We start from the raw sequence: 27,755 nt of genomic DNA on the forward strand, positions 1-27,755 counted from the left end.
GACCTGTGTGCTCGTACCTGTTGTTGGCGAAAGGAAGTACACGTGCTGATTTCTACGTAATCATGACCACTTTCCTCTTCCGTGTCTTCTCGAAAGACACATCTACCGTAGGCCACCGTAGACATGGATCCTACTGATTTCATCGAAAACACAAAGTAGAACCTTGCAAACACGAGGCCAAAGATTACCATTCCCACTACTGCTTCATCTACGAAGAGCAGTAACTCCTGACTGCAAAACCCTACCCCTTCATACCATCACTACAAGGCCAACCACTTGTACCAACACAGTCTTAACCTCCAGTCCCAATCTCTCTGAAACATGTAAAACCCTTCCCATTCCACCTACTCCTACAAGTGTAAAGCTAAACTCCTCCAAACCAAATCTGAACTGAGTGTCCCAATCTGCCCTGACGAAATGCCACTTCACTCCAACAATTCCATATATTCTCCTCCCACTGGTGAAAACATAATACTCTTCTTTGCTAATGTACTTTAAAATATCTACCCATCTGAGCGTACAGATATCCTCCATCAACTCACTCTTGACCGAGCGAGGTGGCGCAGTAGTTAGCACACTGGACTCGCATTCGGGAAGACGACAGTTCAATCCCGCATCCGGCCGCCCTGATTTAGGTTTTCCGTAGTTTCCCTAAGTCGCTCTAGGCAAATGCCGGGATGGTTCCTTTGAAAGGGCACGGCCGGCTTCCTTCCCCGTCCATCCCTAATTCGATGAGACCGATGACCTCGCTATCTGGTCTCCTCCCCCAGACAACCCAATCCCAACACAACTCACTCTGGATGGCTCTTCCATATTCCATTCAAAACGCCTCTGAGCGGCTCGTGATACAACGTCACTTTCGTCGCTTCATCACCACACTGTTTTTAATAATAATATTGCATGTGACGACTATTGGGAGCCGTGGCAGATGGGTGGTGTGTCAGTAGGTACTCTCCTAGTTCTCCACTTGCTGGTTCCTCAAGGAAGAGGAGGTGGTTGTAACCTGTGAACGTCGGTGGGCGCAGTAAAATAAGAGTTTTTTAACCATTTATTTCTGCAAATACATCTCTCCTTAAGGGATGCTACGGAGGTCCTCTGCCACTGCTTGTCCGGCTGTGCCGCGACCACCCGTCAGCTATTCAGGTAGTGGATGCTGCGTCTCTACCCTCCGCACTCGAAGAAGGTGGCGCGTACGTGTGTGGCTTATACACGCCGGTCCGGGAGGTCCTGGTCCCCTCCCGTAACTCTGGCTCATCTCTGCTCCCCGAACCGCGTTGACGGTTGCCGTGTGTTCGAGAAGTGCGCCAACCCTGGCCTGGCGTGCAGTGTCTGGAACGCTGGTATCCTGGCCCAAGTCGACACGGAAGACCCCCAGGCTTTCCCATCTGCGCTGGAAGCTGTCAGCAGTGCCGAACTCTGGTGCTTACGGAGAGGAAGACATCTCTCCAGCGGCTTTTGGCGGTGTTGAGTACGAACAGGAAATCTACAACAGACATACCTATTGTTAATACCGTGTCAGAGAATCAAGTACGCATGTTCTGTAAGCCATCGATCCTTCTGACCAATTCTCTTCTGAACTCAAATTCTGGCCTATTTATAGCGTGAAACATCAGCTGGTGTTGACCCAACATCACTTGTAATGACTGCATACGAATGTATCAGCGATTCATATCGCGTCCTATTTGGTTAACACACTTGTTACATCAACATATAGGTCCGTAACAATATGCCTTCTTTCGTTAGCAGTGCAGCTTCTTACTTCACATAACAAGGTGACATTATACTTCTGAGTCGTACTGCTTTACTAAGCTTCTGCTGATGCTAGCTACCCAGTTCATGCAAAGGGCTGATGTCCTGCTTTCCACCTGACCTTCTAACGTGATGAATCGCTGCCGTTTCGTTTCGCTCTTGTCGACATTCCCGAAAAGAACACAAAGTGAAGTAGGTCTCGCAATGACGAAATTCTGTGGCCAGCTGTCTGATACAGGATTGGTACATAACCATATCATCATATTCTCGCGTTTCAATATTTTAAGGGGGGTATGACGTCAAACGGGCCGACTTGGAGCAGGAGAGACACCACAGGAATTTTTAACTTCCACTGTCTATACTTTTAAAAATAAATTCGTAAAACTTTGTCAGATTGACCAGAAAGGATTCAGGATTTACACGTATAGTGGTGGAAGTTCAAAATTATAAGAAAATAATTTATTTTTTTGACATTTTTATTTGACCTTTTTCTCACTTACCATTGGCTGCATTTGTTGCTATAGGTACACTTTTCTTCATAAGTAAGGGAGATTCTTCGATTAATTTTGCACAGCATACAAACCATACTTACAGGTGTATGAAACTCTAGAATTTTCCAAATATATTAAAAACTGTGGTAACAATTGAGATAATTAACTATAATATTTGAGTTTTTCCTAAACATAAAGTTTAAAATGTAACAGCACATTCATTTTTCCATAAATTAAATAATTTCTAAAGTTTCATACACCTGTAGGTATGGTTTGTATGCTGTGCAAAATTCATCGAAGAATGTGTCTTACTTATGAAGAAATGTGTACCTATAGCAACAAACGCAACCAAAAGACATGAAAAAATGATGAACTTTCACATGTAAAAAATTTTTATTTTGTTATTTTTTTAACTTCCACTGCTTTGATTGTGAATCCTAAATCCTTCCTGGTCATGCTGACAAAGTTTTATGAATTTATTCGTAAAAGTATAGACAGTGAAAATTAAAATGTACTGTGGTGTCTCTCCCGCTCCAAGACGGCCCGTTTGACGTCCTACCCCCCTTAATACCACTGTATTAAATTGACTGGCGAATCATGCCACTTGCATTACTGCACAAAGCTCATACGGTTCTGTGCAAACTGTCGGCAGTACTCGTTTGGAACATGCGCCAGAGTCGCACAAGGATTTTCGTTACATTCAGTGACATCGCTGTACCGAGTTATCCCCTTTGCTTCTGCTCGGCAGGTTACGGCCACTCGACGCCGGTGACGATCGGTGGGAAGGCGTTCTGCATGGCGTACGCCATGGTAGGCATCCCGCTGGGGCTGGTGATGTTCCAGAGCATCGGCGAGCGCCTCAACAAGTTCGCCTCGGTAGTGATTCGGCGCGCCAAGACGTACATGCGCTGCTCGCGCGTCGAGGCGACCGAGATGAACCTGATGCTCGCGACGGGCCTGCTCAGCTCGGCCATCATCACCACCGGCGCCGCCGTCTTCTCGCGCTACGAGGGCTGGAGCTACTTCGACTCCTTCTACTACTGCTTCGTCACGCTCACCACCATCGGCTTCGGAGACTACGTCGCACTGCAGGTGCGTCCTCTTCACCCTCGGCTGCCTCGCGAGGTTGTGTGACAATTAGCCTTTCCCCAACCAACTTTGCCGCAATTAGTTAATTCTAAAAAAAAGAAAAATACTTACCGCAAAGTGAGCAGTTGGTATCGGTCATCTGAATGCTCACCTACTCGTTGTTCTCCAATTCTGCCAATAGCAGCAACTTCTCTAGATACAACTCCGCCCAAAAACAATTTCAGATGTCAAGTAAATCACGTAACTAGAAGACACCAATATTGCACATCTAAGAATCTATAATTTGACACTTCTTCGAAATAGTTACTCCGATTCTGGAAACAGTCAGTGGGTTTTAATCTACTGGGTGATCAAGAAGTCAGTATAAATTTGAAAACTGAAAAAATCACGGGATAATGTACATTGAGGGTCCAAATTGACACACATGCTTGGAATGACATGGGTTTTATTAGAACAAAAAACTGCCAAAGTTCTTAACATTCCCGTAATGAACGCAAAGTGAAGGACATCTGCGCCGCACTCGAACCCTGCCACCAGCTCTTACCGACTAAAATCGCGACTCATCTGGCCAGGACCACGGATTTCCAGTCGTGTGGGGTGCAACCGATTTGGTGACGAGCCCAGGACAGATACTGCAGCCGACGTCGAGCTATTAGGAAAGACAAATGCGACACTCGTCGGCTGCCATAGCCCGTTAACGCCAGATATCGCAGCACTCTCCTAACGGATATGTTCGTCGTACATTCCACATTGATTTCTGCAGTTATTTCACGCACTATTACTTGTCCGTTACCAGTGACAACTCTACGCAAACTTCGATGTTCGCGGTCGTTAAGTAAAGACCGTTGGCCACCGCGTTGTCAGTGGTGGGGGGGGGGGGGGGGGTAATTCCTAAAATGTGGCTTTCTCAGCACACTCTTGACACTGTGGATTCGGAGTTTTGAATTCCCAATGATTTCCGAAATGGAATTTCTCATGCGTCTAGCCCCAACGTCTGTTAATTTTCGTCGTGCAGCCACGATCACGTCGGAATCCTTTTCATATGGATCACCCGAGTACTAATGACAGCTCCACTAACGAACTGCCCTTTTATATCTCTTGTATGTGATCCTACCACTATCCGTATATATGCATATCGCTATCCCATAATTCCGTGAGCTCACTGTAGAATGCAATAAATAGTGCCTTTTTCCTTTACCCTTTGTACCTCGATTTCTTACCAAGTGGCAAATAACATCGAAAATTATTTAGCTCACCAAATATTTGTGACTCTTTCAGTGCTGAAATAATTTTCATGAAAGATATTTATCTGCATTATTGGCCATTAAAATTGCTACACCACGAAGATGACGTGCTACAGACGCGAAATATAACCGACAGGACGAAGATGCTGTGATATGCAAATGATTAGCTTTTCACAGCATTCACACAACGTTGGCGCCGGTAGCGACACCTACAATGTGCTGACATGAGGAAAGTTTCCAATCGATTTCTCATACACAAACAGCAGCTGACCGGCGTTGCCTGGTGAAACGTTGTTGTGATGCCTCGTGTAAGGAGGAGATATGCCTGCCATCACGTACCAGATATTCATAAAGGTTGGATTGTAGCCTATCGCAATTGCGGTTTATCGTATCGCGACATTGCTTCTCGCGTTGGTCGAGATCCAATGACTGTTAGCAGAATATGGAATTGGTGGGTTCAGGAGGGTAATACGGATCGCTGTGCTGGATCCCTACGGCCTCGTATCACTAGCTGTCGAGATGACAGGCATCTTATCCTCATGGCTGTAACGGATCGTGGAGCCACATCTCGATCCCTGAGTCCACAGATGGGGACGTTTGCAAGACAACAACCATCTGCACGAACAGTTCGACGACGTTTGCAGCAGCATGGACTATCAGCTCGGAGACCATGGCTGCGGTTACCCTTGATGCCACATCACAAACAGAACCGCCTGCAATGGCGTACTCAACGACGAACCTGGGTGCACGAATGGCAAAACGTCATTTTTTCGGATGAATCCAGGTTCTGTTTACAGCATCATGATGGTCGCATCCGTGTTTGGCGACATCGCGGTAAACGCACATTGAAAGCGCGTATTCGTCATCGCCATACTGGCGTATCACCCGGCGTGAGGGTACGGGGTGCCATTGGTTACACGTCTCGGTCACCTCTTGTTCGCATTGACGGCACTTTGAACATTGGACGTTACATTTCAGATGTGTTAACACCCGTGGGTCTACCCCTCATTCGATCCCTGAGAAACCCTACATTTCAGCAGGGTAATGCACGACCGCATGTTGCAGGCCCTGTACGGGCCTTTCTGGATACAGGAAATGTTCGACTGCTGCCTGGCCACCACATTCTCCACATCTCTCACCAACTGAAAACGCCTGGTCAATGGTGGCTGAGCAACTGGCTCGTCACAATGCGACAGTCACTACTCTTGATGAACTGTGGTATCGTGTTGAAGCTGCATGGGTAGCTGTACCTGTAGACGCCATCCAAGCTCTGTTTGACTCAATGGCCAGGCGTATCATGGCCGTTATTACGGCCAGATGTGGTTGTTCTGGGCCTGATTTCTCAGGATCTACATCTACATCTACATGACTACTCTGCAACTCACATTTAAGTGCTTGGCAGAGGGTTCATCGAACCACAATCATACTATCTCTCTATCATTCCACTCCCGAACAACGCGGGGGAAAACGAACACCTAAACCTTTCTGTTCGAGCTCTGATTTCTCTCATTTTATTTTGATGATCATTCCTACCTATGTAGGTTGGGCTCAACAAAATATTTTCGCATTCGGAAGAGAAAGTTGGTGACTGAAATTTCGTAAATACATCTCGCCGCGACGAAAAACGTCTTTGCTTTAATGACTTCCATCCCAACTCGCGTATCATATCTGTGCACCCCAATTGCGTGAAAATGTAATCAAAAATGGTTCAAATGGCTCTGAGCACTATGGGACTTAACATCTGCGGTCATCAGTCCCCTAGAACTTAGAACTACGTAAACCTAACTAACCTAAGGACAACACACACATCCATGCCCGAGGCAGGATTCGAACCTGCGACCGTAGCAGTCGCGCGGTTTCTGACTGAGCGCCTAGAACCGCTAGACCACCGCGGCCGGCAAATGTAATCACATGCCAGCTCTAGTATAATATGTTTGTCCAATGAATACCAGTTTATCATCTGCATTTCTTCTTGGTGTGGCAGTTTTAATGGCCAGTAGTGTACTTATCTATTTACATTCTTATATGTGCATAGGGTAAGTTTTCTCTGCGTGAAACGTAAATATCTTTCTGCTTTCAGATATTTCGTCTCTACTGTAGCAGAACGCTAATAGGAAAAATGCCAGGACCTCGTGCAATCTTTTCAGTGTGACACGAAAAGAAAGCAAACAGCGCAATGGAGATTGATAAGGCACGAAAGCACTAATCAATTTCTGTATTACCAGTGAACTCGCCCATAGTAGGTTAACTTCCAATTCAGCAGCCTCCACCACAGTGCGTTGTTTCTGCGAGTGCGCAGTGTGTAGCGCACTCGGAAAATTTAGAACTCCACATTCGGCTCAAATCTATACGTCATCGACGTCATAGATGCTCTCGCGACGTTGTTGTCAGCCGAAACACAGGCAAGCACGAGAGCCGCACGCACTTGGAGCAGTCAATTTCGACCTCAAGCAACACCGACTCAAAGGAAGGCCTCGGCGCTTGTTCGTGACGTCACCTCAGCTAGGCACAGCGAACGCCAGGTCTGTTGCAGGCATACTCATAATGGTGGTGTCTCCCTCTCTGACACAGGAAAATGTGAACTATTGGCGGTAGTTGACCAACACACATTGTTCTGAGAGATTTCTGCAATCAGTTAATTGTGCAATTCATTACACTTCTTAACAAATAGTGCACTCCTGAACTTAAATTTCCACTTGTTTTAAGGATTGACATACAAAAACAACTTCATGGTCCAGCAGCAACAGAATTGGTGCTTCTTTACCTTACTTGTAAATCTGAGGAAGTTACGTTTGTACTGGGTTGCTTTTACAAGAAACTGTGAACATATTGGTGCTCTTCTTTAGGTATCTGTGTTGACTATGGGGTGAGGAGCACTGAATGTTAATGAAATATCTTGCGATTGTACACGTTGGGGGAGGGAGTGGGGGACAGAAGAAGAGGCAAAAGAGAGATACTTGTTTTATCAAATAATTTTTTTTTATCTTATAAAGTTTCTCCTTTCAGTTGCAAGAGGGGAATACTTATCTTTTCTAATGTGCACGTTTAAAAAAGTTTAAGGTCAGCAGTATTTTCGATGTATGAAGCTATTTTGTTTCCTGTTTAGACGTCCTTTCGTTGAAAACGACTGTAATCTAATGCCTGGCAACAGTTGGACATTTGACATGTAAATTAGTTCACATTTCCAGTGGCGAGCTCAAACGAAAATAAATAAATAAAAAAAAAGAAACGAGTTAATTGTAAGGGTGTTGGGGTAGGTTTCGATAGCAAAATGGATCAAGTAAATATAGTTACTCGAATGTAAAATTTCCGAAGCTTGTAATGGGGCAAAGCATCTTCTTATGTTGATCTACGGTTGTTTCGAAAGGGTTCAGTAATACAGAACTATGATCTTCATTTGTAGCTTTACGATAGTAAGAAAATCTTTCATCTAAATAAAACTGCAGACTCCAAAACAATACCAAACATTTTGTCCAAACGCCCAGGCGTTGCTGCCTGCAACAGACCTGGCGTTGGCCGTGCCTAGCTGACGTGACGTCACGAACAAGCGCCGATGCCTTCCTTTGAGTCGGTGTTGCCTTACGCCGCTCTTGTGACACGGGCTTTACGTCAGCTGCGTCTGCGTTCGTGTGTCTCGTGTTGCAGAACGACCAGGCGCTGAGCGAGAAGCCGGGCTACGTGGCGCTGAGCCTGGTCTTCATCCTGTTCGGGCTGGCAGTCGTCGCGGCCAGCATCAACCTGCTGGTGTTGCGCTTCATGACCATGTGAGTCCCCACCTGTGTGTGACCGCCGTTACCTCCTCAGGAGATGACTACTCGTTCGCTAACGGAATACAACTGTACCAGCCGGCCGCTCTAGCCGTGCGGTTCTAGGCGCTTCAGTCCGGAACCGCGCTGCTGCAACGGTCGCAGGTTCGAATCCTGCCTTGGGTATGGATGTGTGTGATGTCCTTAGGTCAGTGAGGTTTAAGTAGCTCTAAGTCTAGGGGACAGATGACCTCGGATGTTAAGTCCCATAGTGCTTAGAGATATCTGAACCATTTTTGAACAACTGTACCCCGAGAGAGGCTTATGAGGCCATAACAGTTTACAATGTAAAACGTCAAATCAAAAACGTCTTTAGCCGTCTATATTTGAAATTTTATTTTACTTACGCAACAAGTTTCAGTGTTTCGATATGCCATCTTAAGGCCCTTGACCGTGCTCCATGTGCAATCGAAATAGGAGCCAGCATCAGTAATTGCTATTCGAACACTACATTTTTAACTACGCAATCCCTTCGTTCATCAGTTACAGTTGGTTTGCTACTGATGAAAGAAGGGATCGCTTTATCAGTTACTGAATGCTGGCCCCTATTTCTATTTCACACGAGGCTGGATTCTTCTCACAGCGTAGACAGCTGCAGGTGTTTTTTTTTTTTTTTTTTTTTTTTTTTTTTTTTTTTTTTTTTTTATATATTGAAAAGCCGACGTCCCTCAACCGTCCTGTATAACGATCGCCTTACAAGGACTTGTTTACAATATATCGCACTCCGACACGAACAATGACACAACTCAAAAACGCAGGACTCGAGAAAATTGACTAAAAGAATTTTATAAAACTTGTACTGAAATTGTATAAGCATCCTTTAAATTTCAAGTAACTAATTTTACCACTAAATTACATAATTGTGTATATGATAGTAGTATGAACATTTAGTTTTGTTCTCTTTGAACGTGAGGTGTTATCAGGTAGCTATTAATTAGTTAGCTAAGGTGTCTTGCTTTTCTTGATTTTTCTCAAAACTTTTTTGTTTTGTTGTGACCCCTCATGTAATACTTTTGCCACTGCTCCACCCCAAATGATAACTGTTTTCTTACTTACTGTAATATAATACGACATTTTAATCTCCATCAGGCAAATTAATACTTAAGTTAAAATAAAAATCAGCAGCCTAAAATAAAACTGACTCAACTGCCCTGATGTTGACAAATTTCGAGATACAGATGTGAAGTTTATCGAGCACGTTGGACCACTTCTCACGTATTTTTCAGTGACAAATGCTAAAAATTACCGTTTTTTGGCCTGTGTCATTTTTCTTGCCGGGTCGCGAATTATGTTACTGATTTACTGATTTATAAAGGAAAACATGGTCCATACAGACGCCAATTTCGACATTTATGTCATTTTCAAGCACATGAGGATGAACATCATATGATGTATCACAATAGACGCTGCACATAATTCAAATTTCTGTGTCACGTCTAATGTGGTACATCGTGTGATGTTCATCCACATGTGTTTTAAAATGACATAAACGTCGAAAACGACCGATCGCATAATTAAGAAAGAAAATTACAGCCTATTATGCACCATGGTTTCCTTTACAAAATTTTTAGAAGCCGTAGCGCCATACAAAAGCATAATTATTAATGATTTAGTGGATAACCTTGGAATCTCCTTGAGGCTGTTCACATAATATGCTGTTGTCTGTAAGAGGGTTGCAGGGCCAGAAGTCTGCAAAGGATCGGCGATGGTAGTAGGGACCGACAGTTGACCCTGGAAGTAAACAAATGTAGCGTACTGCGCGAAAACGGCCGACGAGATCCTCTACTTTTCGATTACACTATTAACGATAAATCGCTGGAAAAGAGCAACTACCGTAAAATACCTAAGGTTAACCATCTGGAGCGACCTAAACTAGAATGGCCAAATACGGTACATTGTACCAAAAGCAGATGCCAGGCTGAAATGCTTTGAGAGACCTTAATGGAATGTATTTCATCCACCAAATAAGTCGCTTAAAAGACACTTACTCAAGCCAGTTACTGAGCACTGCTCGTCGTTCTGGAACACTTACCAGGTTAAGATAGTAAAAGGAGAAAGAAAATATCCAACGAAGAGCGGCACGTTTCGTCACGGGATTGCTTAGTAGCCCGAGAAATCTTCCACAAACTCCACTGGCAGATGCTACAAGAGAGATGTTGTGCATCACTAAGAGGTTTATGTTGAAATTCCAAGAGCATACGCCGTATGAGGCCTTACTTCGTCCCACGTAAGTCACGCGAAATCAGCACGACTTGAAAACCAGATCAATTACAGCTCCAACTGTAATTTGTCGACAGTCATTCTTTCTACGCACCATTCGCGAATGGGAAAGGAAAGGAGGCAAAAGATAGTGATACTAGAAATTTCCTCATCCACTCGCCGTAAGGTGGCTTGTCGAGTATGAGTGTAAATCTGAAACTCTCTATCCTAACCCAAAGGAATACAGGTCCTGAAATTGTCCGAGTGCGGACGGCAGTTTAATTCTTATGAATGAATTTATGTGATTTAAAGTAATTCTCATTTATTTTTCGGTTTCAGTTGTACATCTTTAATTACTTGACAAGTTTCGATCGCTCTGGATCATCTTCAGATCTAAGTAATTGCGTCAGCAACCAGTTTACTGTTCAGAATCTCTTATCGGAGTCCAGTACAGTACAGTACAGTGATCGAAACATGTCTTGTAATTAAAAATGTGCGACTGAGACCGAGAATTAAATGAGAATTATTTTAAATACCAATACAGGTGCTGATCCTCTGAGGGCGAATATGTCGGCTATAGTAAATTTATATGGCACTACCCACAACCACCAAATGCTTACGCTATTTCACAAAGAGGGCGAATATGTCGGCTATAGTAAATTTATATGGCACTACCCACAACCACCAAATGCTTACGCTATTTCACAAAGAGGGCAATACACAGTGAGGTGACAAAAGTCAGGACAGCGATATGCACACACACACAGATGGCGGTAGTATCGCGTTCATGATGTATAAAAGGGCACTGCATTGGTGCATTGTTATTTGTTCCCAAATGACTCATGTGAAAGGGTTATCGGCGTGATTATGGCAACACGACGGGAATTAACGGGCTTTGGATGTGGAATGGTAGTTGGAGCTAGAGCATGGGCCATTCAGTTTCCAAAGTCGTTAGGGAATTCTGTATTCCGAGATCCACAATATCAGGAATGTGCCAAGAATACCCACCACAGAAAACGCAGTAGCCGACGATCTTCACTTAACGACTGAGGGCAGTGGCGTTTGCGTAGTTGTCAGTGCTAACAGACAAGCAACATGGTGTGAAATAATCGCAGTAATCGTGTGAGAAGCACGACGAACGTACCCTTTAGTACAGCACGGCGAAATTTGCATTAATGGGATATGGCAGCAGATGACCGACTTGAGTGCCTCAGCTAACAGCACGACATCGCCTACAGCGCCTATCCCAGGTTTGTGAGCGTATCGATGAGACCGTAGCCGATCGGGAAACCGTATCTTGGCCAGGTGAGTCTCGCTTTCAGTTGATAAGAGTTGATGGTAGATATCGAATGTGGCGCAGGCCCCACGAATTAATGGACCCAAGCTCTCAAGAAAGCGCTGTGCAAGCTGGTGGTGGCTCCATAATGGTGAGGCCATGGAATGGACTGGATCCTCTGGTCCAACTGAACCGATCACTGACTGCAAATGGTTATGTTCGGCAGTTTACACATCTGCTTTGTTCATAAATTGTACCTACCAAGTGACATTCATTGTGGTAAATAGCAACAATTTACAGGGTAACACGACAACACAGTGATTAATGTAATGATCTAAATAGCCTGGACTTAGATAGGGAACTTTGCTTTAACAAATATGTAACCCTTTAACTACTTATAATTTAACCGCTGTAACAGGTGCTACACACATTTTACTGAAGATTTAACTAACTACATGTAGTTACATTACTTTTATATTAAATTATCGCAATTTAAAACATTAGTCCCCATTTCAAGGATATTTTTTGCCAGAACTTTTGAGTTACTTGGGAATAACCAAACACTGAAAACCAAGTGTACTGCTCACCTCCAGAGAGCTCTTCGTGTTGGATTGACAGGGAATCTGAAATCAAATCACAGAAATAAAACCATACCGTAAGACTTTACAGTGCATCAGAATTTCAAGTATATATAAGAAAATAGAGCTCAAATAAGTCCACTTACGATTGAAATGTGATTTGTTCAAACTTTAGACTACAATCAGAACGATTAGTACACCCGTAAGCGACACAATCCTGCATTTTTTATCAAAACACTTCACAACTACACGGAACCAAACCACCAGAAGCGAATGTTTTGGGGTAGCTAACATGGCGGATCTCCACTTGCGTTGGCTTCAAGTTTGTGACGTCATGTCAACTCCTCTTATTTTTACCTCAAAACAGGAGGGTAGAGCATAGAGTAAATATCTCTGGAGTGAGCATTGCGTTCTGCGCATGTTGTCTGCATTAAACCAGGATTGTCACGTGTTTTCGGGACTTCGTTGTGCGTGTGTGCTTTCCGCAGAGTTTGAAGTTTATAATATCAAGAGTTTTTGTTGTGTTTTCACCGTTTGTTGATAGTGTAATAGCTATGGTGAATTACTGTTGTTGCTACGGATGCAAAGAAAAATATGTGAAAGGAGGGATAGTAACTTTTCATGGGTACTATGTTCAAAAATTTCGAGACGCATTATAATTACGGCTTGATTCTGTAGACCTATTTTTCTACGATTTTATGACTCTATAATAAACATTAGGGCTCGTACAAAAGCTTACAAACAATCGTTTCCTCACGTAAATTTGCTAGTGGAACAGGAAACGGAATGGTTAGTTGTTTCAGCAGATACTATCCTCCATGTATTTATCAGTGACTTGTCGATTATGTATATACCTGGTGATCAAAAAGTCAGTATAAATTTGAAAACTTAATAAACCACGGAATAATGTAGATAGAGAGGTAAAAATTGACACACATGCTTGGAATGACATGGGGTTTTATTAGAACCGCCCCATATTGCTAGACGTGTGAAAGATCTCTTGCGCGCTTCGTTTGGTAATGATAGTGTGCTCAGCCGCCACTTTCGTCATGCTTGGCCTCCCAGGTCACCAGACCTCAGTCCGTGCGATTATTGGCTTTGGAGTTACCTGAAGTCGCAAGTGTATCGTGATCGACCGATATCTCTAGGGATACTGTAGGACAACATCCGACGCCAATGCCGCACCGTAACTCCGGACATGCTTTACAGTGCTGTTCACAACATTATTCCTCGACTACAGCTGTTTTGAGGAATGATGGTGGACATATTGTGCATTTCCTGTAAAGATCACCAGATTTGCTTTGTCTTACTTTGTTGTGCTAATTATTGCTATTCTGATCAGATGGAGCGCTATCTGTCGGACATTTTTTGAACTTCTGTATTTTTTTAATTTTTTTATGTATTTGTTCTAATAAAATCCCACGTCATTCCAAGCATGTGTGTCAATTTGTACTTCTCTATCTACATTATTCTGTGATTTATTCAGTTTTCATATTTATACTGACTTTTTGATAACCCAGTAGATTTGAGAGACGGGAGACAGATAAATTCAATTGAGTTGGGGTCTGTGATTGTCTTCGTATAATACGTGTGCCCAAAGCTTTTTGTTTAGTAGTAGGAGACCATGTTAAGAGTGTCTAGGACATGGAGAATGATTATGTGTGATTTACATTTTAGTTTACCGAAGGATGAACAGGCTCCAGAAAATAAGGAGGAGTAATTTTGTCCCCACAAAATATTCCAAACTATGTTCAAAACACTTTGAAGAGGAATTTTAGACAGAGAAAAATTTGGACGTGTGTGGTGAAGGTAGATGCTATACCAACTATTTTTATCTTTCCACAGCACCTACTACCAATTTCACATTCAGCTTAAATATATTTTCAGCACAAGTCAAATAAAAAACACAATAGTGTAGTTAAATAAAGTACACATTCATCTTCTTTGGTGTATTTTGACTTCAATTTATTAAGAAGTGTGAAATATTAGTAAACCAGTCCCCAAACTCTTTTAGTTGTGTCTCTTTCCACTTCCCTTAACGATGTTATATGGGTTGACTGTTACATGACCAACTGTATTTGCTTTACAGTACATTCATTCTCCGATCGCCTCCCCCCCCCCCCCCCCTTCTTACTCAGTCTACTATTTATTTAATAAACTGGGAGCAGGTACGTAAAATGCGTTAAATAAACACTCAAAGTGTCACCAGTAAGAAAAATTGTGCTTTAGGTCGCAAAAACGAGAAAATAAATACGCAGAAATAGCAGAAAAAAAGGACGAATTAGCAGGGATAATATCGCTAATGTGTGGCAAATTCGGTGTTTTACGGACAGTTGCAAAAGTACTAGCGTACTGTCAAGTCGTTTTGCAAGACTATAACTGCAAAAATGTACGTCAGGCTCTGTAATACTACAAAGTGCCGAATCATACCGAAAACTACCAAAAATCGAGTGCATCTGAACTGTGACACGTATCGCAAAGATGCAGAATGCAATATTACTTGCCCTTAAAAGGTGCGTAGCTGGTTTATTCCCGGTATCAAATGGGTACTGTTAAAATGTGTGCGCAACATATATAAGTAATCCGTGACACGTACGAAAAGAATCCGTCACAGTAGATAGTGCCGGAAGTTCAATGCAGCTTTTCGCGGATGATGCTGTAATATAGAGAGAAGTTGCAGCATTAGAAAATTGTAGCGAAATGCAGGAAGATCTGCAGCGGATAGGCACTTGGTGCAGGGATGGCAACTGACCCTCAACATAGACAAATGTAACGTATTGCGGAAGGATCCTTTATTGTATGATTATATGATAGCGGAACAAACACTGGTAAAATATCTGGCAGTATACGTGCACAACGATTTGAAGTGGAATGATCATATAAGATTAATTATTGGTAAGGCGGGTGCCAGGTTGAGATTCATTGGGAGAGTCCTTAGAAAATGTGGTCCATCAACAAAGGAGGTGGCTTACAAAACACTCGTTCGACCTATACTTGAGTATTGCAAATCAGTGTGGGATCCGTACCAGGTCGGGTTGACAGAGGAGATACAGAATCCAAAGAAGAGCGGTGTGTTTCGTCACAATGTTATTTGGTAAGCCTGATAACGTTACCGAGATGTTTAGCAAACTCAAGTGGCAGACTCTGCAAGAGAGGCGCTCGGAATCGCTGTGTAGGTTGCTGTCCAGGTTTCGAGAGGGTGCGTTTCTGGATGAGGTATCGAATATATTGCTTCCCCCTACTTGTACCTCCCTAGGAGATCAGGAATGTAAAATTAGAGAGATTCGAGCACTCACGGAGGCTTTCCGGCAGTCGTTCTTCCCGCGAGCCATACGCGACTGGAACAGGAAAGGGAGGTAATGACAGTGGCACGTAAAGTGCCCTCCACCACACACCGTTGGGTGGCTTGCGGAGTATAAATGTAGATGTACTATGGATGTAGTGACATTCGAAATAAACAGGGCGCTATACGGACAAACACACGACGCCCCGAGAACACGTGACCAGGCCGGCAGTGTATGTTGACAACACAAAATCTGTTCTGCGCGTGTGAATGCTCGCTCCAGAGATGAGAGACCGTAGAACGATCGTGAGGAGGTGTGCACGCTGTCGGCTGAGGAGTGTCGACGCGTTTTCGCAGGAACGCGGAGGACGTGCGCCGCGAGGACACGGAGCTGCAGCCGGCGTCGCAGCACGTGCTGACGCTGGACGGCGAGGTGCTGGCCATGAACGGCAAGCTGCTGGCGGGGCACGTGCACGCCGCCGCCGGCGCCGGCGACGCGCCCGACGCCGACCAGGTGTCGGTGTGCTCGTGCACCTGCCTCGGGCCCTCGTCCTGCGCCTCCGGCGCCACCCCCGCGGGCTGCTACCAGCCCTGCCGGCCCGACCAGCCGCTGCAGCCGCCCCCGCACGCCTCCGCCGCCAAGCGCGCCTCCGTCTAGCCGCGGCTTGCCGGCGCACCGCCTCCCGGCTCCTCCGCTTACTACGTCGTGTGCAGATGTGGGGACTTCGCACAGTTCCGCTTGCAGACTCAAAAGAGACGTCTTTAATTTCAGCAACTAACTTCTCACCGACTGAAAACTGCTTTTCGTTCAAACGGAGTGCGTCGTACGGCACTTTCGACTGCGGAACCGCGAGGTGTAGGTTCGGACGCCTAATAGCCAAGTGTCTGCTTCCTCGGCGCACGACAGTCCTTCTCCCCGCGAACTGTGAGAGTTTTGTCTTCAGTGTACGTGTAGTGGCTGTATTTACAGTGTGGCATCACGTATTTGCTCTCTATTCATAAAAGAATAGACACCTTGAACACAGTATCAGTACATAACCCATTCCTTTCGAAGACAACCGATGGGAACGTAATGCTTAATGCCACATTTCCTTATTTCCCGAGACAGTACATAGAGGTGGCACTAAGAGTGGCGTTCAGGAAATTTACTTGCCGGGCATATACTGGATTCGAAAATTCCTTCCCACATCAGGATTCAAACAAGCTATCTCCTCCGTCTCGAGCGTTCCCACAAAGACGTGTACTAGCGAACTCTGTGATAGAGGTGCGTACCGTCCAAAAGATTTCCCGTGAGTGGAACGACTGTGTGGGATCTGGAGAGTAAAGGACTGAGCGGAATATGTACAAGCAATTTTAATAACTGGAGTACAGAATGCATATGTAGTTGTGAATATGAACCACCATTGGGTGTAAATCGGAATGACGATTACGAACATTTCTGCCATACTGGCACTCAATCCCTGATTTCCCATTTTACAGGAGTGGTCACCTTGACTGCTTCAGGATTCAAACAAGCTATCTCCTCCGACTCGAGCGTTACCACAAAGACGTGTACTAGCGAACTCTGTGATAGAGGTGGGTACCGTCCAAAAGATTTCCCGTGAGTGGAACGACCTAGTGGGATCTGGAGATTAATGGACTGAGGGTAATATGTACAAGCAATTTGAATAACTGTAACAAGAAATGTATTCGTAGTTGTCAATATAAACCACCATTGGGTGTAAATTGGAATGACGATAACGAAAATTTCTACCATACTGGGACTCGATCCCTGATTTTCAATTTTACAGGAGTGGTCACCTTGACTGCTTCAGGATTCAAACAAGCTATCTCCTCCGACTCGAGTGTTACCACAAAGACGTGTACTACAGAACTCTGTGATAGAGGTGGGTACCGTCCAAAAGATTTCCCGTGAGTGGAACGACCGTGTGGGATCTGGAGATTAAAGGACTGAGGGGAATATGTACAAGCAATTTGAATAACTGTAACAAGAAATGTATTCTTAGTTGTGAATATGAACCACCATTGACTGTAAATTGGAATGACGATATTGAAAATTTGTGCCATACTGGGACTCGATCCCTGATTTCCCATTTTATAGGAGTGGTCACCTTAACTGCTTCAGCTACCTGAGCACAAATCACAGCCAGACCCAAACTTCGACATGTCGTGTTGCATGTGTCACAACTTGCACTCGTACGTTACATGTATTTCTGTTTGGGAAGACATATGTATTGAGAGTCGAGGTCCTGATATTGGTGAAATAGCAGTGCCTGTGTAATATCCCTTCTTTCGTGTCCAGAGGAACATTACATCATACTTCTTAATAACAAAGGCACTGCTATTTCCTAATTTAACAGCTTTTGCTAAGACTACCATCGCCACATTATAACAATTGTAAAAGGCTCCAACCATGATGCTGACCATTTAGCCTTGGCTTCGGGCCTGTTATAACAGGGACAGGTCCGATGGCCATACTTCCTTCAACTGTGTCTTCATTTGCTTACCATTCTGTAGGGTCCCCCACTTCATCCTGCATAGCCACTGTCTAAGGAGTTCCAATGGGCGTATGCAACGAACGCTGCAGAGTGAGTAACACATTATCGCTTTTGCAAAGTTGTGAACAGTTTGTGTGAATAGCCATCAGTGGTTGAAATCATGTATTTTTTTTTTTCACGTTTCAGGTTAGTCGGCGACCTCAGAGATGTCAATCCGAAATGCATATTATGGCAGTCTGCAGTGCCACAGGGACATCTTTTATACCATAGCAAACAATACTGCATTTGTGTTTGTGGTGCTGGAGATCCATCGTTCACTCTGGATTGCACACCTTACTTCTTACTACCGCACGACAACTAAAAGAAGAAACTGTTAGAAATTCACGCCTACATCTTATGGTGTTTTTATGGGAATATGTACACTGAGGGCTCATGGAAACACAATGGCTCCACAACATTCTGCACAGCAGGCAACTGCTGATACACCAACTGTCTTGACTAGCGACATGTAGAGGGTGACAATTATTGAAGTATATGAAAAAAAATTATGGCGTCCACACACTTTATTCAATACATAAACGTCACTACACATATTCCAATTTCGGTTATGACATGTACGATATGCCTGCCATCACTGGTGATGATGCGGAACAGACGAATAGTGAAATTCTGCGAGACCCACGAAGTGTCGGAACATCGATGCTGTTTGACGACCCCCTGAATGGCTGTTTTCATCTCAGCAATGGTTTTGGGATTCTGCTGCGCACCTTGTCTTTAATGTAGCCCCACAAAAAGGAGTTGTATGTGTTCAGATCCGGAGAATATGGTGGCCAATCGAGGCCCATGCCAGTGACCTCTGGGTACCCCAGAACCAGAATGCAGTCCCAAAAGTGCTCCTCCAGGACATCAAACACTGTCCTGTTTAGATGGGGTCGACCTCCATCCTGCATGAACCACATCTTTTTGACATCAGGGTCATTTTGGATAATGGGGATGAAATCATCTTCCAAAACCTTCACTTACCATTCGGTAATCACCACGTTATCAAGGAATATTGGACCGATTGTTCCATGACTGTATGCTGCACACCACACAGCCACCTGTTGAGGGTGAAGAGACTTCTCGATCGTGAAATACGGTTCCTCAATCTCCCAAATGCGCCAACTTTGCTTATTGACAAACCCATCGAAATGAGAGTAGGCTTTGTCACTAAACCAAATGTGCGTGCACAAACTAATCCCCATTGTGCCCAGTGGCCAACTGTGCAATTTGAACGTCCTAATACAAACCATTCAGAAGTTATAACAATTCATATAGTTCAATGATTGTCACCCTGTATATGTGAGGCATACTGTGCAACTCCACATTTTGTTCCATTGAATCTCATCAATGTTCAGCTTCTATAGTCGGTGGCAGTGTTAATGGCCGCTGGCCACACAGCTCCTGAGAAATGCTCCATTGTCAGCTGAAAATTCACCAGTATCGCCACAAGCCACTGCAGTGTGTTCCTGCAGTTTGGCAACCTCACAGACAAACTCGACTGAACCTGCCTCACATTTGAAGAACGAGTACACTTCAAATATAAGGTCCCTTCCCTGTCTGTGAAACTCTTAGCACCTTCTAAGTGTTTCAGCTATTATAAAAAAAACTCACAGAATACACAGAAATCAATCAATCATAGTTTTGCACATGTAGAACATGATAGAATGCTCAAATGTGATGGACGTTCGCACAGCACAGAACGCGGAAACTGGATGAGTACTGATTGGCTAGCTGCACTGATTGGCTAGCTGCACAGCTATCTACTTTTCATCCTAGCCCAGAGGTAAAAAACCATTGTATGGACTAGAAGTGTAACGAATATCAGCAGTATTTTCTTTGTTGGCAATGGTTAGCTACATTGTAATCATGAAAATGGGTTACCTCTGTTTCTAAAAAAGACTGAGGCACCTGTGTGATTTGTGAACAACATGCCAATGAACTGTTGTACCATATTTCTGACAAGTGTGCATAGACCTATTCTCGATATGGAAAATAACCCTCATTATTCTGACATGCATTTCTACAGTCATTTGCATCCAAACTGGTCTGCACTAGGCAAGTGACTTCCACTTATTAAGATCCAATAAGCACCTGTCTAATGAGCATAGCTACCAATGAATCAATGATACTATTATACTGTGCTCTGGGTTTTCCATGGTATGTTAACGCAGACACAGTCTCACTTCCACTGTAATATTTCCTCTGCAATCTACAGTCATGTCAGTGGATCGTTCCACAAGCCTGTACTTCATTTAGATTTGCTGGGATACAACCATCACCAAGCTCTCTAAATGATATGGCAGCAATGTTATACCTTGATGGGAAAACAATAAACAATATACAAATGTACTGAGCTGTATACAAGTGTCAGTGCATGTGCTTCTCAGTGTGCATATTTCTTTCTGTTGTTTGAAGTTTCATGGTAAGGTACAATTGCAGATGATGAGTGCATATGAAGTAGAACGATTTTTCCACTTGTAATTAAAATGAAAATGTAATTGACACACAAAGTGAAAGAGGAGACATTTACATAATATTACTCACTGAAATGTGAGAGAGAAAACTCGAAACTAAATAATCAGTACTTAATCCACAATGCTTACACACTTGTTCATACTGTATACAGTCTGCTTTCCTTCTGGTTTGATATGGGTAGTAAAATGCTTTCCATGTCCGAGACCAGAAAAGGGAATCAGAGTTTTACAGACCTCTCCCACAGAGTCCTGCATTAGCAAATATGGCATCACAGCAGCATAACACTATGAGGTAACTTGTTGAGAACAGGTACACAGAATGACTGTACAAGGATTGTGAATAAACAATGAAAACAAAACTAAAAGGTAAGTTACTTGGAAAAATCTCAAGCAAGCAGAATAAGTTGGGAACTGCCCATTCTAGCATCAGCTAGTGAGTTTAACACTGAAATGTATTTAAAAGATAGATCAGTAAAAATCAGGTCTTATAAATTGTATTTGTGCCTAGGGTATGACTGCAGAGTTTTCTACACAATCTGCTGTCAAAATTGTACATCAGACTGCCACTAAACAATATTCTCCATACTGTAAATGAAACACACAGTAAAGCTAAAGGCATTGAAGATACAATTCATTGATGGTCTCAACCACAATCAATTGTCACAAGAAACCCTCATTCATGTGTTCCACAGAGAATACATATTTTCTATTTGAATATTGTTTAGTATATTTTTGGTGTATTACACACAAAAGATACACTGTAATACATGTTACAAAATGATAATTACTATGGATGAAATGCTTTTTTTCCAGTTTCACACTTCCTATTTTTATATTGTTGTTAAATGGTGTACTAAACAAATAATAAAGATTTTACATTTTGTCTTCCATATGAAGTTACAAGAAATTTATAAGCTAATCTCTATACCTAAAATATCCTATTTTCTGTGTCACTGACCATAATTCCCATTTATGTCTGTAACATAGTCTGTGTTAATAAATGCACTTAACAACAACGTGTTACCTGATTTTAATACGCAGATGTTTTCTAAGGTAAATTGAAATAATTAAAATTGGACAACATCAATTAATAAGTCTAGAATTAATTGTTAAACATATATCACATGAACATACTTCAGTTATAGCTCCTCTTTTGTTATTTTATTAATATTTATTATACTTTCATGAGAATCATAATTTTTTAAATTTCAGATTATTTTGCTATTTTAGTAATGTTATTTTCATTTTCAATACTGACCTTAAATCTGATGAATCCTGTTCAGAAACTCTAAGCAATGACCAGTTAGTCTTTGTTTTGTTCATGTTTGAGGTATCTGGAAGCTACTATATCAAATTGTTTGAAAAATATGCTTACATGTATAATAGCAGTTTTCTTCTTACAGGTAAGAAAGGTTGGATAGCAAGAGAAACACATGAATTGTTTGGATAACTTCAATCTGCATTTAGGTGCTGAAAATTATTGTCAAACTGTGTTAGAATGCACCACTACTGACACAGCATTTAAAAATAAAACAGTAACTAAATGGTAGGATTGATATTGACTGACCTTTAGCTGCAGTGGAAATCAATTGTGACTCTGCCATGCTGTTAGTAAAACAGCTACACCGTGTGCCAAAATGCTCACTAGATGTGCTGTGGCTGATGTAAGAACGGCACAGCAGAGTCACATGACCTAATTCATTTAAACTGGAATTAAAGACCTGCACATCATTTGATGGTACTCTTGAGACAAAACTGCAGTTCTGGCAGTATATTTTAACCCATACAATCATATAATTATTGCCTATGATAACATCTATTACTTAAGATACCATAGTTCTTTAAACTAAATTGGTAGATTGCTATAATTACACATCTGTAAACATAATAATGGTTGTTGTTGTTGTTGTTGCTGTTGTGGTCTTCAGTCCAGAGACTGGTTTGATGCATCTCTCCAAGCTACTCTATCCTGTGCAAGCTTCTTCACCTCTCAGTACCTACTGCAACCTACATCCTTCTGAATCTGCTTAGCATATTCATCTCTTGGTCTCTCTCTATGATTTTTACCCTCCACGCTGCCCTCCAATACTAAATTGGTGATCCCTTGATGCCTCAGAACATGTCCTACCAACCAATCCCTTCTTCTAGTCAAGTTGTGCCACAAATTTCTCTTCTCCTCTATCCTATTCAATACCTCCTCATTAGTTATGTGATTGACCCATCTAATCTTCAGCAGTCTTCTGTAGCACCACATTTCAAAAGCTTCTATTCTCTTCTTGTCCAAACTATTTATCATCCATGTTTCACTTCCATACATGCCTACACTCCATACAAATACTTTCTGAAACAACTTCCTGACACTTAAATCTATACTCGATGTTAACAAATTTCTCTTCTTCAGAAACACTTTCCTTGCCGTTGCCAGTCTATATTTTATATCCTCTCTACTCTGACCATCATCCGTTATTTTTCTCCCCAAATACCAAAAATACTTTACTACTTTAAGTGTATCATTTCCTAATCTAATTCCCTCAGCATCACCCGACTTAATTCATCTACATTCCATTATCCTCATTTTGCTTTTGTTGATGTTCATCTTATATCCTCCTTTTAAGACACTATCCATTCTGTTCAACTACTCTTCGAGGTCCTTTGCTGTCTCTGACAGAATTACAATGTCATCGGCGGACCTCAAAGTTTTTACTTCTTCTCCATGAATTTTAATACCTACTCCGAATTTTTCGTTTGTTTCCTTTACTGCTTGCTCAATATACAGATTGAATAACATCGGGGAGAGGCTACAACCCTGTCTCACTCCCTTCCCAACCACTGCTTCCCTTTCATGTACCTCGACTCTTATAACTGCCATCTGGTTTCTGTACAAATTGTAAATATCCTTTTGCTCCCTGTATTTTACCCCTGCCACCTTCAGAATTTGAAAGAGAATATTCCAGTCAACATTGTCAAAAGCTTTCTCCAAGTCTACAAATGCTAGAAATGTAGGTTTGCCTTTCCTTAATCTAGCTTCTAAGATAAGTCGTAGGGTCAGTATTGCCTCACGTGTTCCAATATTTCTACAGAATCCAAACTGATCTTCCCCGAGGTTGACTTCTACTAGTTTTTCCATTTGCCTGTAAAGAATTTGCGTTAGTATTTTGTAGCTGTGACTTATTAAACTGATCGTTTGGTAATTTTCACATCTGTCAACACCTGCTTTCTTTGGGATTGGAATTATTACATTCTTCTTGAAGTCTGAGGGAATTTCGCCTGTCTCATACATCTTGCTCACCAGATGGTAGAGTTTTGTCAGGACTGGCTCTCCCAAGGCTGTCAGTAGTTCTAATGGAAAGTTGTCTACTCTCGGGCCCTTGTTTCAACTCACGTCTTTCAGTGCTCTGTCGGACTCTTCGCGCAGTATGATATCTCCCATTTCATCTTCATCTACATCCTCTTCCATTTCCATAATATTGTCCTCAAGTACATCGGCCTTGTATAGACCCTCTATATACTCCTTCCACCTTTCTGCTTTCCCTTCTTTGCTTAGAGCTGGGTTCCCATCTGAGCTCTTGATATTCATACAAGTTGTTCTCTTTCCTCCAAAGGTCTCTTTAATTTTCCTGTAGGCTGTATCTATCTTACCATTCATGAGATAAGCCTCTACATCCTTACATTTGTCCTCTAGCCATCCCTGCTTAGCCATTTTGCACTTCCTGTCGATCTCATTTTTGAGACATTTGTATTCCTTTTTGCCTGTTTCATTTACTGCATTTTTGTATTTTCTCCTTTCATCAATTAAATTCAATATTTCTTCTGTTACCCAAGGATTTCTACTAGCCCTCGTCCTTTTACCTACTTTATCCTCTGCTGCCTTCACTACTTCATCGCTCAAAGCTATCCATTCTTCTTCTACTGTATTTCTTTCCCCCAGTCCTGTCAATTGTTCCCTTATGCTCTCCTTGAAACTCTGTACAACATATGGTTCTCTCAGTTTATCCAGGTCCCATCTCCTTAAATTTCCACCTTTTTGCAGTTTCTTCAGTTTTATTCTACAGTTCATAACCAATAGATTGTGGTCAGAGTCCACATATGCCCCTGGAAATGTCTTGCAATTTAAAACCTGGTTCCTAAATCACTGTCTTACCATTATATAATCTATCTGAAACGTGTCAGTATCTCCAGGCTTCTTCCATGTATACAACCTTCTTTTATGATTCTTGAACCAAGTATTAGCTATGATTAAGTTGTGCTCTGTGCAAAATTCTACCAGGCGGCTTCCTCTTTCATTTCTTCCCCCCAACCCATATTCACCTGCTACGTTTCCTTCTCTCCCTTTTCCTACTACCGAATTCCAGTAACCTATGACTATTAAATTTTCGTCTCCCTTCACTATCTGAATAATTTATTTGATTTCATCATACATTTCTTCAATTTCTTCCTCATCTGCAGATCTAGTTGGCATACAAAATTGTACTACTGTGGTTCATGGCTATCTTGGCCACAATAATGCATTCACTATGCTGTTTGTAGTAGCTTACCCACACTCCTATATTTTTATTCATTATTAAACATACTACCGCATTACCCCTATTTGATTTTGTATTTATAACCCTGTATTCACCTGACCAAAAGTCTTGTTCCTCCTGCCACCGAACTTCACTAATTCCCACTATACCTAACTTTAACCTATCCATTTCCCTTTGTAAATTTTCTAACGTACCTGCCCGATTAAGGGATCTGACATTTCATGCTCCGATCTGCAGAATGCCAGTTTTCTTCCTCTTGATAACGATGTCCTCCTGAGTAGCCCCCACCCGGAGATCCAAGTGGGGGACTATTTTACCTCCGGAATATTTTACCCAAGAGGACACCATCATCATACAGTAAAGCTGCATGCACTCGGGAAAAATTATGGTCATAGTTTCCCCTTGCTTTCAGCCGATCTCAGCACCAGCACAGCAAGGCCATTTTGGTTAGTGTTACAAGGCCAGATCAGTCAACCATCCAGACTGGCCTCTCAACAGATACCCCTCCATTGTGGTTGCACCTACAGTACGGCTACCTGTATCGCTGAGGCACGCAAGCCTCCCCACCGAAGGCAAGGTCCATGGTTCATGGGATATGTAAAAATTGTAAAAATATCAGTTGTTTCATTGTTCCAAAGCACAAAAGATTCAGTAGATATGAAGTATTTCATCATGTTCTTCTAAAAGAAACAAAGAAATACTTACACACATCCAGCAAATGTATTTGAATTACACTCCTCCATGAACAAACAAAATTCAAAGTGGAAAATTGGTAGTGTGGCTGAGAAAGAGAGAGAAAGTACATGATAATGTCCACTTGAAGGTCTTAATTCTTTGATGTTTTCTTCTGTTTCCTGCATCAATATGTTAAAAATATCTTCTTTGATGATTCGGTAGATAATACACAATGTTTCTAAGTTAACAAGTTTGTGTACTGTTAATTGTTTTATGTTTATTACCATGAAGGCAAGTTGTTAGTACCACAGACAAAAATTAAACAAGAGTCATTAAATGACATGTTGCACACATGTATATTGATCTTCCACAACATCTCAAACACCACCTGACAGGATAAAATTCACAATATGAATCAGCCAACTGTTTGAGAAAATTATTTAATTTACTTTTCTCATTGGATATGTCATAAAACAATCATCATCAAATAATAAATGCAGCCAACATTGTCATATAAAATCTGTTCATCTCTCAGCTGGAGATATTATGACTATTTATTTATTTATTTATTTATTTACTTATTATTTATTTGTCCCATAGATCAAATCAGTACATTGGCTTGTACAACTAATATGGGATACGTCAACACAAATATACAGTTTACAGGAGTCCAAAACAGTAAACAAGAAAACAGAAGAATGATTATTTTACATTACCTACAAATTATGTTACTTAAAGTTATAGCTTTACAGAGAATTGTTACATGATGTGACAAAATTGAATTAATAACATTTAGCTTTGATACATTATCATGCACTAAGACAATTTTGATTCAAAATATTCCTGGGTGGTATAAAAGCAATCTTTTATTAAAAGAGATTTCACCGTCTGGATTTCTTGTATAAAAGTTGGAAGATGGTTATATAATTTTATTCCCATGCACATGACACAATCACTGTATAGTTTTGTTGAGTGGGTAAGTATTCTTAGAGAGGTTTTTGATCTTGTGTCATAATCATGGTAATCCATATTTTTGCTAATTTTGTTGATAGTTTTTTTGGTAAAGAATAATAATTCTAGTATGTATTGGCATGGGAAGGGCAAAATATTTAGTTTCTTAAATAAGTGTCTCTTTGTTTTTTGAACATAATTGTTCTGACTATCTTCTTTTGCAGTTTGAATGTCTTAATTGATTCAGAATTTTGGCCCCAGAAGATGATTCCGTAGTTAAGTACAGAGTGAAAGAGTGCATGGTACATTGTGGTTAGGATACTTGTGTTAGTGACGTTCCTTATTGATCTAATCATGAAGCATACCTTACTAAGTTTTGTGCTGGTAGCATCGATGTGCCTTTTCCATGTGAGTGTATCAGTAATAGTGACCCCAAAAATTTTATTTTATTTTCAAGTTTAACATTATTTTTTCCAGTGATATAGTTGGTAATAATGGATTTCTGTTTTCAGCAGTGTGTAAGGTTATTCCAATTGTCTTTTTTTGCATTAAGAAGCAGCCTGTTACTTTGAAGCCATCGACTTATTTGGTCTGTGGTCCTATCCATAGATTAGATTAGATTAGATTAGATTAATACTTGTTCCATAGATCATGAATACGACACTTCGTAATGATGTGGAATGTGTCAGGTTAATAAAAGATGTCTGTACAAGAAATTACATTACACAAAATATTGCATGACACTAATGGTTAAGTTTTTTTTTCTTTTACTTAGTTTATATCTAAAAATTCAGCCAATGAGTAGAAGGAGTTGTCATCTAGAAATTCTTTTAATTTATTTTTAAATGTTAGTTGGCTATCTGTCAGGCTTTTTATG

At 41.8% G+C, this 27,755-nt stretch overlaps 1 protein-coding gene across 4 annotated transcripts in view; it reads left to right on the top strand.

Annotated features, from left to right (window-relative positions):
* Nucleotides 1-21,745, top strand: part of LOC126266590 (two pore potassium channel protein sup-9) — an 87,628-nt gene extending 65,883 nt beyond the window's left edge. For 2 of the 4 annotated variants that reach the window (XR_007548899.1, XR_007548900.1), the window contains 4 exons: nt 2,989-3,332; nt 8,219-8,337; nt 16,073-18,303; nt 18,400-21,745. Coding sequence is in view for 1 of the 4 variants with exons in the window: in XM_049970902.1 (XP_049826859.1) it covers nt 2,989-3,332; nt 8,219-8,337; nt 16,073-16,373 (764 nt within the window). In the remaining 3 variants the exon portion in view is untranslated. Of the gene's footprint in view, nt 1-2,988; nt 3,333-8,218; nt 8,338-16,072 lie in introns of all 4 variants that reach the window. The other 2 variants (XR_007548901.1, XM_049970902.1) reach the window with 2 other exon arrangements.
* Nucleotides 21,746-27,755: the final 6,010 nt, after the last annotated feature.

This window comes from Schistocerca gregaria, chromosome 4, assembly GCF_023897955.1.
Source record: "Schistocerca gregaria isolate iqSchGreg1 chromosome 4, iqSchGreg1.2, whole genome shotgun sequence".
NCBI lineage: Eukaryota > Metazoa > Arthropoda > Insecta > Orthoptera > Acrididae > Schistocerca > Schistocerca gregaria.